The sequence below is a fragment of the Canis lupus genome, chromosome 1 (assembly GCF_011100685.1).
Source record: "Canis lupus familiaris isolate Mischka breed German Shepherd chromosome 1, alternate assembly UU_Cfam_GSD_1.0, whole genome shotgun sequence".
Lineage (NCBI taxonomy): Eukaryota > Metazoa > Chordata > Mammalia > Carnivora > Canidae > Canis > Canis lupus.
The window spans coordinates 30,715,309-30,731,982 of NC_049222.1; the positions used below are offsets into that span (position 1 = coordinate 30,715,309).

Sequence of the window (16,674 nt, forward strand, 5' to 3'; positions counted from 1 at the left end):
CCCTCGGCCGCCCCCGCCGACGCCCGGCCGGCGGGCCAGCTCCGGGCATCCGCTGCCACCTGCCCGCGAAGCCTCGAGGCCCGGCGGCCCGCGTCGGCGGCGGGTCTCGGCCGCGGCCTCCGCCCCCGGGCTCCAGCGCTCCGCGGCGCGCGCCCAGCGCACCTGACCCCGGCGGGCGGGGCGGCGGGCGGGGCGGGGCGGGGCGGGGCGGCGGGGCTGACGTGGCCCGCGGCATGGAGCGGGCGTGATTCATCAGCCGCCGCGCGGGGCGGGGGGGGGCGAGTGCAGCGGCCGCCTAGGCGCCCGGGGCCAGGCGGTGGCGGCGGCGACAGCGGCGGTGGCGGCGTCCCCGGCCGGGCCTCGCGCGCGCCTCTCGCTGTCGGTGGCCGAGCCCCTGCGAAGGGCAAGATGGAAGAGATCCTGAGGAAGCTGCAGAAGGAGGCGTCCGGGAGCAAGTACAAAGCCATCAAGGAGAGCTGCACCTGGGCCCTGGGTGAGCGCGGGGCGCAGGGCGCGGGGCGCGGGGCGCGGGCACCGGCACCTGCCTGCGGTCGGGCCCCGGGGCCCTGGTGGCCGCCGCCGGAGGGCCGCGCGGGCTGGGGCTGAGCCGGCCCTGATGCGGGGGGGCTGCGCCGAGCTTCTGCCGTGGGCGCATAACGCGCGATTGCGAGAGTTGCCCCAGCCAGTTGATGCGGGGCGTGGGAATTTGGGATCGGGCGTTAACATCCGTCCGCCTCCCCTCTGGCCTCTGCCTTCTCCCAGACCTTAACCGGGGACCGCCGTCCTCCTAGCCAGGAGGCCCCTTTTTCCCAGATCCCCAGCCAGGCGGACGATGGTCACCCATCTCCGAGTTAGGACCACAGCCGGTGCGAATCCAGGGGCCCGATTCCAAGCGCCTGTGGCGAAAAGGGAAGTTGAACCATCCTCCCGGATCTCGAAACATTGGCGACTGTGACGAGGAAGGAATGGCTTCTTTAATTTGATTTTCCGGATAGAGGCCAGCATGGTTATTGTACAGGAGACATTACGTACGGGTGGGATTGCGTTGCCTCTGCAATTCTGCTGTGGTGTGCCCTTCAGACAGGTGGGATTTTAAATTTGTGAGCTGTGCAAGTATTGAAATAAGTTCCAGGTGGCACATTTGTGTCCCCCACCAGACTCAGGTTTGCAGGACTCCACCTACAAGAAGACTGAAAGACATTCATTCCAATTTGGCACGGATTTGAGCAATCAGAATGGTCTGAATGGGAATGCAGAGGGATCAGGAGCATACTTCGGGTGATCAAAACAAGGAAAGGTGGAGGAGAAACCGAGACAGCTCTGTGTCCCATCCCCCACCCAACCCCCCCCACCCCCGCCCGCCCTGGCCCAAGCCTGCTTGCCATTCCTCAGTTGCCATTCAATTACAAAATACAATTAAATCTCTTTCTCTCATAATCAGAAAGCAATCAGTGCTTGTTATGACACTGCTGTGCTACAACCTGAAAAAGCAATGTGCCATTAGCAGGTTTTTTACTGTATGTAGAATCCGATGGTGTTTCAGGTGACTCTGTTAATATGTAGAAGATCAGAATTCACATATATTGGGTGTCTGTGTACAGACAATCCTAGCAACATCAATTTTCTTTGACATCTGCATATCATCACGAAATTTTCTGCAATATTTTCTAGGAAGTTTATCTTGTAGGCGGAACTTGACCATTGTTTACCCTTACAGGAATCTGGACCAGATATAAATGAGCAACTAGGCTCTTAAAGCCACAGTATTGTTTTTGCATTGCCATTGTCATTCAGCAGACTGATTCAGAGCTAGATTCCTAAATGTCTCTAATGAAGAGTCACAGATGGCTGAATAACATAATAAAGCAGGGCCTGACTACGCTTTAAACATCCCATCCCTGTGTTCATTATTATTTTGCTCTAAGTTACGCAGATTGAGATAACAGAGAGGAGACCAGTAATGGAGTATTTTTCATGTTTAAATTTTGGTACTTACATCTTGTTAAGTTAAACCACAGTGTGGCTGAGGTGAGATCCTGGAAGCTACGTGGGAAACCCAGAAGTGAGGAAGGTATCTGAGTGGAGCCTGGAATCCGACCTGACCCCAGAGAGTGGATGTGATTTTTTTCCCCAGTGACTGTTTTTCTGTAGTTACCAAGGGGAGTCAAAGTGCGTGAAATAGTTAAATAACAGTGCTTGACACTCATTGTGCAGGTTGGACTGAATAAATCAGGAAAACAGATCAATGAAGAGGGCATAAGTATGTGGTCAGGGGTGGGTTGGGGAGGAAATTGGTGTGAGTTGGTGGAGCTTTTAAAGTAGATTTGTCTTCAAGAATGGGTAAGCTGTGAATTCTTTCTCTTCTTCACTTATTTATTTAGCACACATTTATGACGGCCTCCCTTATACTGAGCATGGGGATATAAGGATAAGTATGATGCTTCCTCCCTAGAAGGAATTTGTTAGAAGGGCAAGTGGAGAGAGAAGCCAGCGGGAGCAAAGGCTATATAGTTTCCTACTCTGTTTTCCACTCCAGTTCATTTTCTACCATTTCATCTTTTTTTTTTTTTTAACTGTGAAACACTTCCTCTTCCTCAATCTCCATTATTTCTCTCTAGATTAAAGTGTAAATTCCTTAAAACACTCTTCAGAATCTAACCCCAGCTCTTGTTTCTTATTGCCCTTCCCCCAGGGGTCCCATAAACTATAGTAAGCTGAAGCTTCCACAAACACACTGCACTGCACACTCTGCTACCTTTACTTGTGCTGCGAAGTCCCTTTCCAGACTCCTAAGGCCCAACTCACATAGGAAGCATTCCCTGAGCTCTTCAGTCGAATCCATTCCTCCCCTAGGTTCAGAAACCTGCCCTCACGACTGTCTTAGAGCACCTGCTACTTTGGAGTATTTGGGCATAGTTATTCTTCTGGGGGCAGGATAATTGAGAAATATTGTATTTGGGAGACCAAACCGTTCACCTCCCCAAAACAACAACAACAACAACAATAACAAACCCTAATTTAATTTAATTTAAGCTGACCGGCAAAACAGAATTTATTCATTCTATTAGCTAAATATCCCTTGTAAGGCTAGCTATGGGTTGAGTTTGGCTCAGAAATTATATACTGATCAAGGACCTTGCTCTGCAGGAGTCTCCATAGCTTTAGGCTTGTGAATTATCACATTTAGACCATCTCATGAGAAAGAAGCATCAGCACACTTCAACCATCTGAGGGGAAAGGGATCATCTCTAACTGAAACCATCGTGGAAGGGAAGAGTCATTTCCACTGACCTAGTCCGTTGGAAGAGAAAGGTGTTATCTCCCATTTGGACCATCATAGGGGAGAGGGATTACCATGACATTTAGCCCATCACAGGAGAGAGGAGTTATCTCCTACTGAAACCGTCATAGGAGATGGGGGGTCATTGCTCTATGCAGGCCATCACAGAAGGGGTCATCTCCCACTTGACCCATCATCAGCTCATCTCAAGAGTGTGGAGCTCTTCCAGTCACTCCTGCCCAGTCTTTGGTTTCACTTGTTCTCTCTTGGTCCTGATGGGTCATGTGTATACCTGAACGAGTCCTCTAGCTAAGGAATAGAACGGACCCACTGGCTTAGATCTAGGCTACAAGGCTTCCTGAAATCCCTGACTCAGAAAAGGAAGGTTTCCTCAAAACAAATTTAGGGTTCTGTTTCAGAAGGCTAGTCAACCAAAACAACAAGTATCGACAGTATAGACTCATGCTTTTTGAATGTAGGGACTGTCGCTTATGCTTTATTGTGGCTTCTGCATTTGTAAGAAAAGAAGCAGATGTTCAGTAAACAGATCAGCCTCTTAATGACTTGTTTGGGTTTTAAGATATAGTCATCTTTTTTTCTATTATAAAACTTATATATGCTCATTTTAGAATACTGAAAAATATTTGGACAGTATAAAGAAAAAAACTAATGTCACCTGTAATCTCAACACCCAGAGAGAATGCTGATCACATTTTAGAGTATTTCCCTTCTGCAAGGGGTTATAGTTTCTATGGCAGAGTATCATTTGTTTTTTTGTTTTTGTTTTTAGCTTTAGCATTTTCTTCTATGTTGTCATTGATACTTCTCTGAAAATTGGTTTTCTTAGTGGCCGCATAATAACTGGCAAAGAATGTATATATGTGTCTTCCCTCTATTTTGAACAATCTGGGTTGTTAGATATTTTTCTTGTCAGTGAGAAAATGGTCTGACTAGGGAATAGAAAGAATAAGGGAAGGGGTCAGCTTGAGGAAAGTAGAGACAAGAGCATTTTTCTTCAAGAAGTGGTGATCCCAGACCCACGTGAGCTGGGACGGGCCAGATGACATAGAATGTCGGAACATTAGAACGTCAAGGGACTGTGTCTTCATTTTAGAAACTTTTGGTGTCTTACATATATCAGGGACTTGTGTAAAATGGATTTGGAAAATGGAAGAGAGGAGAAAGAAAACTAGAGGCTGGAATGCCAGGTTGGGAAGGAAGAATAGTCCGTCCACCACCATCCTTCCCTCTACCTTCCCATCTGCTTTTCCTTCCAGCCAGTTTCTGTTATGTTCACAGCCAGGCTTCTTAAAATGTGTCTATGGTGATTGTGTCCATAGCCTCATCGTCTACTCATTCTTCAACTCACTGCCATCTGACTTCCTCCTCCATCATGCCACCAACCGTGGCTAAAGAATAAGGCACCCAGACCCCAGTCCAGGAGGGCATTCTCAGCCAGGTGGAACATACCGGGTGTCTATCTTACCCTGGCCTCCAGGACCACAATTTTTATCATGCCTCCTAAGGGGTTCTGTCTCCTTTCTCCAGCACTTCTCCCTAGCCTAAATGTTTGAGCTTCTCAGGAGTTAGCCCTGAGCCCTCTTCTCTTATTCTCAACCCTACTGGAGTTGACCACATCCATATCCACAGCTTCAGTTCAGTTTCTGAGAATGTGATGCTCATATGGACATCACTAGTCTGCAGCTGGGCTCGACACCCAAAGCCCGGGGCAGACACCTTCTCAGCATCTCTCCTTGAACAGGACAGGCTCATTACAGCTGCTCTGTGATTGTCCTGTGTTCTTTTTATTTCCTCTGCCTCTTGGTTAGCATTTGTAGGGTTGGGCTCTATTGAACATCCCGAGTTGAATATAAACCCCTCTGTCTGATGAAGAAAACTACAGTGATTTGGTCATTATAGTGTTAACACCTCCCCCTGGACAGTAGCATCAAATTGTTGTGGGCACTGGCCCCTGCCCTGCTAGCTGCTAGGCCATGCTTTGATCTGCTTCCTGCACATGCATCTCAGGGCTTTCCCTTCTTGATGTCCTGTCTTGTCCTAACAGCTGACCTCAGTTCTTCCACTGCCACCGTTAGCCTTGTTGGCCACAGCATCCCTGACCCTACTGAGCCCATCTTTCTGTTTTGTGGATTGTCTTGCTTGCACCCGCTCTTTGCCCCATTGGCCACAACAGGCTCAGATCCTATCATCAGGTTTTGGACTGTTCTTACCCTTGAGTCTCAGGGATACATATGGTATCCATTTTTCCTTCTGATCTTTTAGCAGACAGGGAGAAATATTTCTTTTCCAATGAAAATGGTTTGCATTGACAGGTCTAGTTGACTCTAAGCAAGGAAGAAGGAGTTAACACAGTTTGAGCTGAAAAAATTGGGAACAAATTGGAGCTTGTGATACTGGGATTTCTAATGAAAAATATAGACTTGGTCTTTTTCCTTGTTTCTGGCTCAGAGCTCCTAAAATCCTTGAATTTCCTAGGTGAAGAGAACCATAAAGTGTTGTTATATAAATGAGGCAACTTAAGGATGGGGACCAGTCGCTAGGAGGACCAACCCTGTGCTTAGAGAGTTGGAATTTTCAATCAGACCCCAGACCTCCCCAGAAAGAAGAAGGGATGGAGATTGAGTTCAGTCTCCAATGGCTGATGATTTAATTAATCGTTCTTACATAATGAAGGCTCCATAAAGACCACAAAAAGGACTGCATTCAGAGAGCTTGTGGGTTAGTAAACACATGGAAATTTGGGGAGAATGCCACCCTCAGAGACATGGAAGCTCCTCTTCGCCTTTTCCATTTCCATACCTTGGCATGTGCCTCTCTTCCATCTGGCCATTCTGGAGTTTTGTCCTCTTGTAATAAACCAGTAATGTAGTAAGTGAAATGTTTCTCTGAGTTCTGCAAACTGTTCTAGCAAATTAACTGAACTCAAAGAGGGGATCATTAGAACCTTCAGCCTGAGTCTTTTACTAATGGGATCTGACCCCATCTTCTAGTAGATATTGTCAGAATTGAGTTAAACTGTAGAATGGCTTAGCTGGTGTCAGAGAATTGCTTGTTCATGTAGGGATGCCTCTCCCAACCACACATGCTGGAATTCGCTGCAGAACTGTTAGCGTTATTGAAATAGAACAGCTTTGGGGGGGGGGGGGTAGGGAGAGAATAGTGTTTCATTATCTCTACAATTGGAGGCAGCAGTAGTTTGAATAATCCACAACAACGGGAAAGTATTGAATATCCAGGTTAGGTTAATGAGATTTAAAGGTGAGCTTCCTTACTGTAGGATTTTTTTTTTAAAGTTAAAAATCTACCATGTCAGAAATGTGTGTGAGAATAATGAGATGTTGCATAAAGTGCCTTGTGAACATCAAGTGTCTCACAATTATAAATTATTATTTAAGGGTATTGAAACAGTATTTTCGAGGAAATAGCTTTCTTTTCTGTATTTATTATTTTTTAATTGAAGTTTAGTTGATACACAATACTATATTAATTTCAGGTGCACAATTTAGTGTTTTGGCTATTATATACATTACAAGATACTTACAAAAAGTGTAGTTACCATCTGTCACCATGCAAAGTTATTAAAATATTATTGATGATATTCCTTATGCTATGCTTTTCATCCTGTGACTTATTTATTTTATAACTGGAAGTTTGTACCTCTTCATCTCCTTCATCTATTTCGTCCATCTCCTGCACCCCTCCCCTCTGGTAATCATCAGTTTATTCTCTGTGCATATTCATGAGTCTATTTTTGTTTTTTGTTTATCCATTTGTTTTACATTCCACATATAAGTGAAATTATATGATATTTGTCTTTCTCTGCCTAATTTTACTTAATATAGTACCCTCTAGGTCTATCTACCCTCTCACAGATGATGAGATTTCATTCTCCTGTTTATGGATGAGTAAAATTCCATTATATATATATTTTAGCCCATCTTCTTTATCCACTCATTTATTGAGGGACACTTAGGTTGCTTTCATATCTTGGCTATTGTATATAATGCTGTGATAAACATAGGGTTGCACATATCTTTTTGAACTAGTGTTTTCATTTTCTGTGGGCAAATACCTGGTAGGAGTAGAATTACTGAATGGTATGGTAGTACTGTTTTTAATTTTTTGAGGACCCTCCATACCACTTTCTATAGTGGCTGCACCAAGCTACATTTCCACCAACAGCTCATGAGAATTCTCTTTTCTCACATCCTTACCAGCACTTATTTCTTATTTTTTTGATTTTAGCCATTCTGACAGGTATCAGGTAATATCTCATAGTGGTTTTGATTTGCATTTCCCTGATGATGAGTGATGTCAAGCATCTTCTCATGTGTCTGTTGGCCATCTGTATGTCATCTCTGGAAAAATGCCTATTCAGGTCCTCTGTTCATTTTTTAATTGAATTATTTGTCTGGTTGAGGTTTTTAAAAAAATTTTTTTTGGTGTTGAGTTATATGAGTTCTTTATATATTTTAGATATAATCCATTTATTAGATATGATTTGCAAATATTTTGTCTCATTCAGTAGATTGCCTTTTGTTTTTGTTGATGGTGTCCTGTGCTCTGCAAAGGTTTTTAGTTTGGTGTAGTCCCAAGAGTTTATTTTTGCTTTTGTTTCTCATATCTTCTCTCTATTGTTATAGTAAGAATATAGCATTTTAGACAGTTGTAGCTAAATTATATTGGCATTCTGGTTCAGGTGAGAAGTTTAGCTATTCAATCTGTTTTTCTATAGGGAAATGTATCCTAATTTTTAACTCCTCCAAGGAAGTCTTTGGAGTCATGAAGGGGAAGGATTTTTAAGTACGAATGACTTGCATGCAGATAATTGAGAATTGACCAGTTTATAATTATAGGGATTTCCAGGGAAAAAAAAAGAAACTAACAAGGAAATTTATCTGCAGATTCCCAGTCTATACATTATTTATTTTTAACTTTGTAATTTTCCTTCTGCAGAAACCCTGGGTGGTGTGGATACCATTGTCAAGATCCCTCCACACTTGCTGAGGTAAGGAGACTGGAGTTATATAATGTAGTGGAAGTAAAAACCACCGTGTTTTCCTGAAGGCCCAGATAACCTCATTGGCTTATAGCATTTTACTTGCTGACCAATGGCTTTTTTATATCTAGGAACAGGATGGGAACCTGACTGCAGTGATTCCCAGGCATCTGTGGAATAAATGAAGTCAGTAACCCAAAGGAAGCAGTTGAAGAAGTAGATGAAAGATAAAACTGGTCAAGGAGAGAAATTACCAAAACCTGAGTGAGAATGTAGATAGTAGACAAGATCTTCCATGCAGACTGGGAGATGGTGCCCCTGCTGGGAAGAAGCAGTCCTACACCCTGGTGGGGGTAGGGGGTTAGATTTAAACTCTCATTGGCCCCTTGGCTGGACACCATCTCACTAATTCTATAGCCACATAAAACAGGCTGGAGATAATGAACCAGTTTCTCTACCTTGCTCACCCTTCCCCACCTTCCTTTATCATGAGACAAGTGCCCTGTGTGGGACATTTGGGAAGAACAAAGCTGTGGATTCTTTCTCTTCTTCACTTATTTATTTAGCACACATTTATGATGGCCTCCCTTATACTGAGCATGGGGGCATAAGGATGAGTATGATGCTTCCTCCCTAGAAGGAATGTGTTAGAAAGGCATGTGAAGGGAGAAGCCAGTGGGAGCAAAGGCTATACAGTTTCCTACTCTGTTTTCCACTTCAGTTCATTTTCTACCGTTTCATCATTTTTTTTTTTTTACTGTGAAACACTTCCTCCTGTGCCCATAATCACACCACCTAAGGATAACCACTAAAAACAGTTTAAAAAATTTTCTTAACAGACTTTTTCCTACATATACATACTTAACAAATTAGTATGAATTTTATTTATGGTTGTTTCCTGCTTGTTTTTTCAGTCCACATCATATGAAGAACATTTTCTTACATCAATATATGTTCCTCAAGTTAAAATATTGTATATTCTTCCACTATATGGCTGCTGTAATGTTTATTTAGTAATATTATTAAACATTTGGATGATTCCCAATTTTTTGACATTATTAAAAATATTGAACTTACAGTCTTTTGTTGAGTATAGTTCTATACTGTCAGGACATTATGATTTATTAGATGTTTTCCATCTCTACAAGGAGAATGAACAAGAATCCTGTGTTTTAAAAAAAAATTATTGCTTCTCCTGTAGTATCTGCTACAAGCTGATATGTTGTAAGGAAATACATGTGTTAATCAAACCAAAGTACGTTTCTGTGTATAAAGCTAAATGGACAGAATGCCTGGCAACGATACTCTTGCCCAGAGGAGGGGTGTTCCAGTTGGGGTATGCATGCACACAGGAGAACATGGAGATTCTCCAAGACATGTGAAGGCATAGATGGTTTAAGGGAGATATTTCCTGGTCCCTGTTGTCTATAGGTACTCTTTCTGAAAACTGATTTTGCTACATCTCCTTTTCTGTGTTATCTGTTATAGTCCCTCTTCTCTTTGACCAAGGAAAGCACCACTATTAACCCATCCCATTCTGAATCTTACTGTGATGTGTTGTCCTGGAGTGCAAAAATCTTTTCCCACCAACAAAGGACTATGAAAATACTAGTGTTTGTGTTGGTAAAGGGGACGAATGTAATGACCAGACCACACATTTTTTTGTAAGTTAGTTTTTACTTCTTGGCTTTCAACAAAATTGAAGGAAGACCTAATCTTTTATAAGGTAATAGACAAAAAGATAATAAGGAATACTTCATCCATGGGTATGTGAAGTAATTGAAGAGAAAAATAAATGACTTAAATTTTAAAAATAAAAAATATTTAAAAAATAAAGTAAAATTATACTTTCCAGGTTAATTATATTAACATTCTTATAAATAATACTTAATACTATTTGGATCAGTTGGGTCCATTAATAATTACACCTCAAAGTACAAGAAAATTTAACACTTTAAAGCCTTTTGGCCACCGGAAAATTTTTAAAAATTACTTTATACACATTTTGTTACACGGAAATATAGTAGGAGAGTAATAAAGGCCTCTTAAGAGTTAAAACATATTATATTGAGAGAAAATTAAGTTGACGAAGTAGAATGGAAGAACAAATTCAAGGTGAAAGGAGAAAAATGTAGCATCTTTTACTATTAAAGAAGAGTGTGCTCATATACTTTTCTGATGGATGAAGGTGGTTTTCAAATTGGTGGGATATTCAGATTTCATTAGGTACATTTAAATAAGTGATATGTTTTAATTAAAAATTGTAATATTTCCAGTATGCCAGAATCATAGCCTTTTCCATTAATTAAAATTATGACAAAGAAATGTAAATGTCAGTTTAAAATACGTGAAAAACAGAACTTTAAATTTTTTAAGTGGCTGGTTGATTAAAAACGTTTGGTAACAACACTTTAAAGGCTAGTTCCTAATCCAGAGGGTTGTTGAACCTGACTGCTGGGCTTTTTGTGATTCTGGGTCTGTGATAAGAGTTCTGCCTATAGTGTTAGGGGTGAGAAAGTGGCAGTGATACCAGAGGAGCCTCGTGGCCTACTAGTTAAGCACATTCATCAAAGGACAACTGATATTTTTCAACCCTTGATGTATGTACGTCCGAGGATGTCATGGGGCACAGATGAGGTAGAGAAAATGCAGTGTTAATGGGATCTAAACATGGTTGGTCCTCATTTAGCCATGGCATTTAGCTTTACTTTCCTCCATGGCTTCGAGATTCACCCAGAGCCCAGTTGCCATCTTGTACAATCCATAGAAGGGGGCGGGGGGATGTCACCAAATAGGTGGCAAGGATGCTGGATCAGGAGCTGTGGATGAATATATATTGGTGTCTTTTCATATCTTTACTACCGTTAGCAGATAATTTGGAGTGTTTATCCTAATAAAGAGCTGGTGATGTCATCCTCATGTATGTGTATTGTGTTCTCCGTATGCATTGAGGTTAATCAAACATTTTTGTACAGAGAATTAAACCATATGCATGAGACAAAGCAGATGTGAGCATTGCTCTCAAAGGTTTTATATTCACAGGGAGGAGAATAAACACATATGTAGCTGAAAAAACAGTGTTTTGTGGTAGCAACTGTAAATTCATTGTAGAATTTTATACGTAGAAGGATACTTCAATTTGACCATGATTCACAATAGTTGGGAGGCTTTTAAAGCCTCTTTTAGGGTAGAGGGATAAGCCATAATTAGAACAAAAAAGAGCAATTGAATCAATATTTGTCTGATTTACTAGCTCCCTTTATCGTAAGGGAAGTGATATAATGAGATACGCTGTAATGGGCTTTTCTCTCTTTGTTGTGAAGTCAGTCTTCCTTTAATCCTCTGATTCTGCTGCCGGGCACTATTAAACCCAGACAGGACTTAACTCTGTGCAGGCATCATGTTTACCAGAGCATCCTTCTATTGTTTGAGTACCTGCTCAAAAAAAATCTAGTCACTGTAAATATGTGTATCCAAGAAAGAATTTGGATATGTTAATTATTTTTCTTCAATTATATTTTAATTATTTTTCTTTGATTTCACTTTTTTGTAGTATATGAGAAAGAAACCAGATTCATTAGCTATGGCTTACAATCTCCTGATTTTGTATTCAGATTTGGTTTCCATTATTTACAGATATTTTGTTGTTTTGGAAAGGGCAATAGGGAATAATACAAATCTCAAATACTGCTGTGCTGTTTTTCTTAATTTTTTCTTTTGCCACTGATTGAATGCTTTTTAGGTTAAATATATTAACGTTCTGATAAATAATTACTCATATTGTTTTGCTCAAATGTGTACATTAGTAATGATACCTCAGATCAGAAGAAACCAAAGCCTTGAGAGACCTGTGGTTCCATTATCTTCTGTTTTTCGTTTATCATTGATTGCTCCGTGGACTTCTTGTACAAACTGAAGTAGACCAGATGTCACAGGAGTGATTTTAGTCACTCTAGTGACTAGATTCAGTCATGTGTAGGGCACTATAGGGGAGAATCCCACGATAAAACATTTTAGATGAAGATAAGGAGTGGTCAGAGGCATTGCCTATTCCACGCCAGGCTTGCAGTTAGCAAACGCCCACTCTCAGGGTCAGTAAGTGAGCCGCTATAGCTGCAACTACAGGAATTCATGCAGAGTGCCAGTGAGATTTTGTGCCAGCCATGGAGGAAGGTCCAGGGAACCTGTCCTGTGGAATATTTCTAGGGAATTCTGTGGAATTTGTTCGTAGTTATGTGAATATCATTCTACCTTCTTGCCCTAAGTCTTGCTTTTGAACTTGGCAGTAAGTTTAAGAGTCCTAACCTTGGGCAGCCCCAGTGGCTCAGCGTTTAGTGCTGCCTTCAGCCCAGGGTGTGATCCTGGAGACCCGGGACGAGTCCCACGTCAGGCTCCCTGCATGGAGCCTGCTTCTCCCTCTGCCTGTGTCTCTGCCCCTCCCCCCCAAGTCTCTCATGCATAAATAAATAAAATCTTAAAAAAAAAAAAAAAAGAACCCTAACCTTCCTCCATGATGAGCCTGTCCCTTCACTGTCTTTGTTCCTCTTTTCCTTCTTTAATTTAAGGCCTTCCATATCTACACAGGGTTGAAAACCTGTGAATTAGTGGGACATCACGGTGTTCTTAAACTCAAGAAGGAGGTCATTGATAGCTCAGGCTCTCCCTTTGATTGGGGTTACCATTTCCATATCCTACTTGTTTTACAAGCAGAAAGCAACTGAGGATGCTGACCAAATCACGTTCGCATTAATAGTCCTTGACTTCATCATTGTTAGCTGTTGTTTTTTCAGCCAAGTAATAAATAAGACCTGGATGCTACTAATCAAGAAATATTATTAGTTAATAGCATGAAATGTTTTCTGTTCTCTGACATTTTTCTCCTTGAAATTAATAGAACCCTGTTAATTACACTGGAATTTTAAAAAATGTGGCACTAAAATATTATTTATCTTGCTGAGTTTCTTCATGCCCTCTAAAATTTTTTACCCAAGGCCAGTACCTCACTCACCTCACCAGGATTCCAGCCCTGTACTCCCTGTCCCCTCAGAAAGTTCTCATGGCTCCCAGGGCCATCCCCGTTCAAGTCAAGCTTCATTCTGCCCTTCCAGATTCCACAGACTGTTTTAAGGACCTTGGTTTCTGTCCTGCTTTGAGTGGAACCTTAGTGGCACATGCCATCAGGGAAACAAGCTCTTTCCCACAATGAAGGCTGTGATTTGTTCCGGGATACTCTGTCTCACATGTACTAGTGTTTTACTGAAGGCATTTCCCAGCCCCCTCCTCCTCCTTCCTGAGCCCATCTCAGAAGTTGAAATAAAGCATGCTCTTATGAATCCTCTTCCTTCTGCATGCCAGAGCCTAGACCAACATGGCAGGTCTGCAGTGTTTGCTTAGCAATCCCAAACTCCCTTTCTAATGGGGCATTAAAACACGAGGGAGGTATTTTCTGAGCTGCTCTTTTCAAGATTGTCTACTGGGTGCCTCATTTACATACAACTCTTGCCACTTTGTCATCCTTCTTATCCTTAAAGACTGAGCTGTGTTTGCTAGAAGGGATCCTTTTCTCTTTTGTACCTTCACTATACATAAATCTCTCAGGATGCTTATCAATCAGGTTGGCAGCTGACTAGGGCTTCTGTTCTGAGACCCTATCCTCAAGAAGGTCATATATATAAATTATTCATCTTACGGTGCTCTGTAAATGCTTGCAGGATGAAACTGATTCTCCAAACTGCACTGCATATCCCAGGGCACCTGTGCCTCATCTCCTAGATTCTTAGAAAACACAGTATTTGGAAGGATCCATGCCAGAATGAAACCTCAGCTTTGACAAGACAACTTTTTACATCTCACTGACTGAAGGGCGGGGTGGGGGGGTCCCAAAGAGTAGGATCGGAAGCCCAACACCCAATCCATTGACTCAGCTAGTATAGTCTTAAATGCTTCACTCTCTACTCAACCAAAGCCCTGTATTAGATCATGGGTTGGGAGTTGGTAGTAGTTATTGGGACTCTGATTAATGTTCTTTGCCAAAGGGCATTGATGATGCAAGAATTTCAGCTCTCATTGGCCCGCCTAGAAGAGGCAAGCTGCCTCCTCTGCCACATGCCCAACATGAATTTGACTTGGAGTATTTCTGTTCTAAAGAACTAAAGAACCTTCACCACCATCCTGCTCCAACCCAGGATTTGCTCCTTCTCTTAGCCCAGGTTATTTACAATAGGAGTGGTATGGACGAGATAAAACTGTCAAGGGAATCTTCGAGTTGTCTTGTTAAAAGGCAGCCATTGGCAGTGAACCTCTTGTTGGCATTTCTCAGTGCCCCTTTGGGAACAATCCCAGACAGTACTCCAGCCACAGACCGGCTGCCTTTTGCTTACTACCTTCTCTGTGATTCTTCAGAGTCAATCTCAGCCTAATTACTTTTCTCCTGCTAGTTGCTATTCCCAGAAAGACTCTTACAGCACTTCTTCCCATTCATCCTTGTGTGTGTCCCACACATGACTCTTGTCCCTGCTCTGGCTGAGCCTCTGCTCAGCCTTCTGCTTCATTTTACTTGGGTGGTCCACATTTTTTTTTTCAGCTCAGATGCTGTCATGTTCCTCCCTATTTTGATTGGGGGACCTACTGATCTTTCATGCAGAATGGGAGCACATTCATCAGCCTTTATGCTTTAAGAGAACCATCCATAGTAGCTCCCCATTCTTTGTATGGTTTTATTTTAATTGCTTTTCTGCTGCTATTATCTATTTCAGTGTTTCAGTTCTATGCTTTGAACCCTGGAGCAACTTCTTTTTTTTTTTTAATTTTTTATTCATTTATGATAGTCACAGAGAGAGAGCGAGAGAGAGAGAGAGAGAGAGAGAGAGAGGCAGAGAGAGAAGCAGGCTCCATGCACCGGGAGCCTGATGTGGGATTCGATCCCGGATCTCCAGGATCGCACCCTGGGCCAAAGGCAGGCGCCAAACCGCTGCGCCACCCAGGGATCCCCTGGAGCAACTTCTACAGATGTGCAACATTTTTATTTTTTAATTGAAATAAACATATTCACATCAAGTGGGAAAGACTGATTTAAAATGGATGAGAACAGCACATATCTCAATAGTGGTTTTGGCAGACAGTTTCAATCTCAGCATTGTTGTTTCTTGTGTCATGAAGAAGTGTTGGGCTTTCCTTGCTAGCTCCTACAGTCAAGAGGAGGAAGCAAAGGATGGTAGTGTAGAATTCCCAGGTCCTGTCTTCAGCTTGTGCTAACTGAATAGGGGCTGTTAGCATAAGTGCAGGACAGGTGTTTCTAATGAGGCTTCCACGTTATTCCAGGTGAATTGGAAACATCTCTGCTTCTCATGAATTTAAACTCATCTTGAGGTCTTATCTCTTTCTTCCCAAGTACAGCTGACCTCCCCTTGCAGAGGCAGGCAAATGTAAGTAAATATTGGCTCTGTTTATCTTTTGCTGGTTCTGCAATAGGAAGATGATAATGATTATGATGATGATAGAATAAGAGGTTTAAGACCCTTTGGCTAATCTAAGCCTGGCTCATTTACAGTTATAGGGAATTCTTTATCTCAGTGAGTCCTGAAAGGAAGGAGGGAGACTGTCAGCCTTGCCAGAGGTATATAGGGACCATTTATGTGCACAAGGACTTGCCTTGGCGTGGACCTGATTTGTTACACCTTCCTGAGATCAGAATTGCCCTACACAGGTGAGCATAATGACATTTCCGTGTTGACCACAAAAACCCATTGGCAAGAAGAACGTGGCATGTAGAGAAGCCTCTAGCAGGGGGGGATGCTGAAATCCATGTTCAAAGTCAAGGTGCCCCAAAGATCTAATTTCTCTTTTTCCTTTTTTTGCTGCTGTGGAAGACAAAGAGTATTCCTGTCACCTTTTATCTTATTTTTTTACGATTTTATTTATTTATTTGACAGAGAGAGAGCATGTGCATGAGCAGGGGGAGTGGCAGGGAGAGGGGTAAGGAGAAGCAAGCTCCTCACTGAGTGAGGGGCCTGATGTGGGGCTAGATCCCAAGACCCTGGGATTATGACCTGAACCAAAGGCAGATGCCTAACTCACTGAGGCACACAGCTGCCCTCTGTTCCCTTTTTATGTATCATAAGTAACAGTACTATACTATTTCCTAACTTATAGCTTCTTCTGCTATCTGCCAGCCTGTAGGTCAGTCCTAATGGTTTTCTTATTCTATTCCCTTTGATAAGGAAGACTTACAATTAGCTCTCAATTATAAAGCTTCTCCTTGTTAATATCCCCTGACCTAAAAGCAGTTTTAAATGATGCAGTCAATTAAAGAAGTGTATAACCCACCCAGACTAGGAGGATATTGGGCTTGATGGATATATTGGGATGTGAGCAA

The 16,674-nt window shown here is 42.4% G+C and overlaps 1 protein-coding gene across 5 annotated transcripts in view; it reads left to right on the top strand.

Annotated features, from left to right (window-relative positions):
* The first annotated feature begins 310 nt into the window (after window positions 1-310).
* The window catches only part of ARFGEF3 (ARFGEF family member 3), a 176,211-nt gene continuing 159,847 nt past the window's right edge, over window positions 311-16,674 (top strand). For all 5 annotated transcript variants that reach the window (XM_038526137.1, XM_038526138.1, XM_038526139.1 and 2 more), the window contains exons 1-2: window positions 311-493; window positions 8,258-8,309. In XM_038526137.1, the coding sequence (XP_038382065.1) occupies window positions 409-493; window positions 8,258-8,309 (137 nt within the window). In that variant the 5' untranslated portion in view covers window positions 311-408. The remainder of the gene's footprint in view (window positions 494-8,257; window positions 8,310-16,674) is intronic.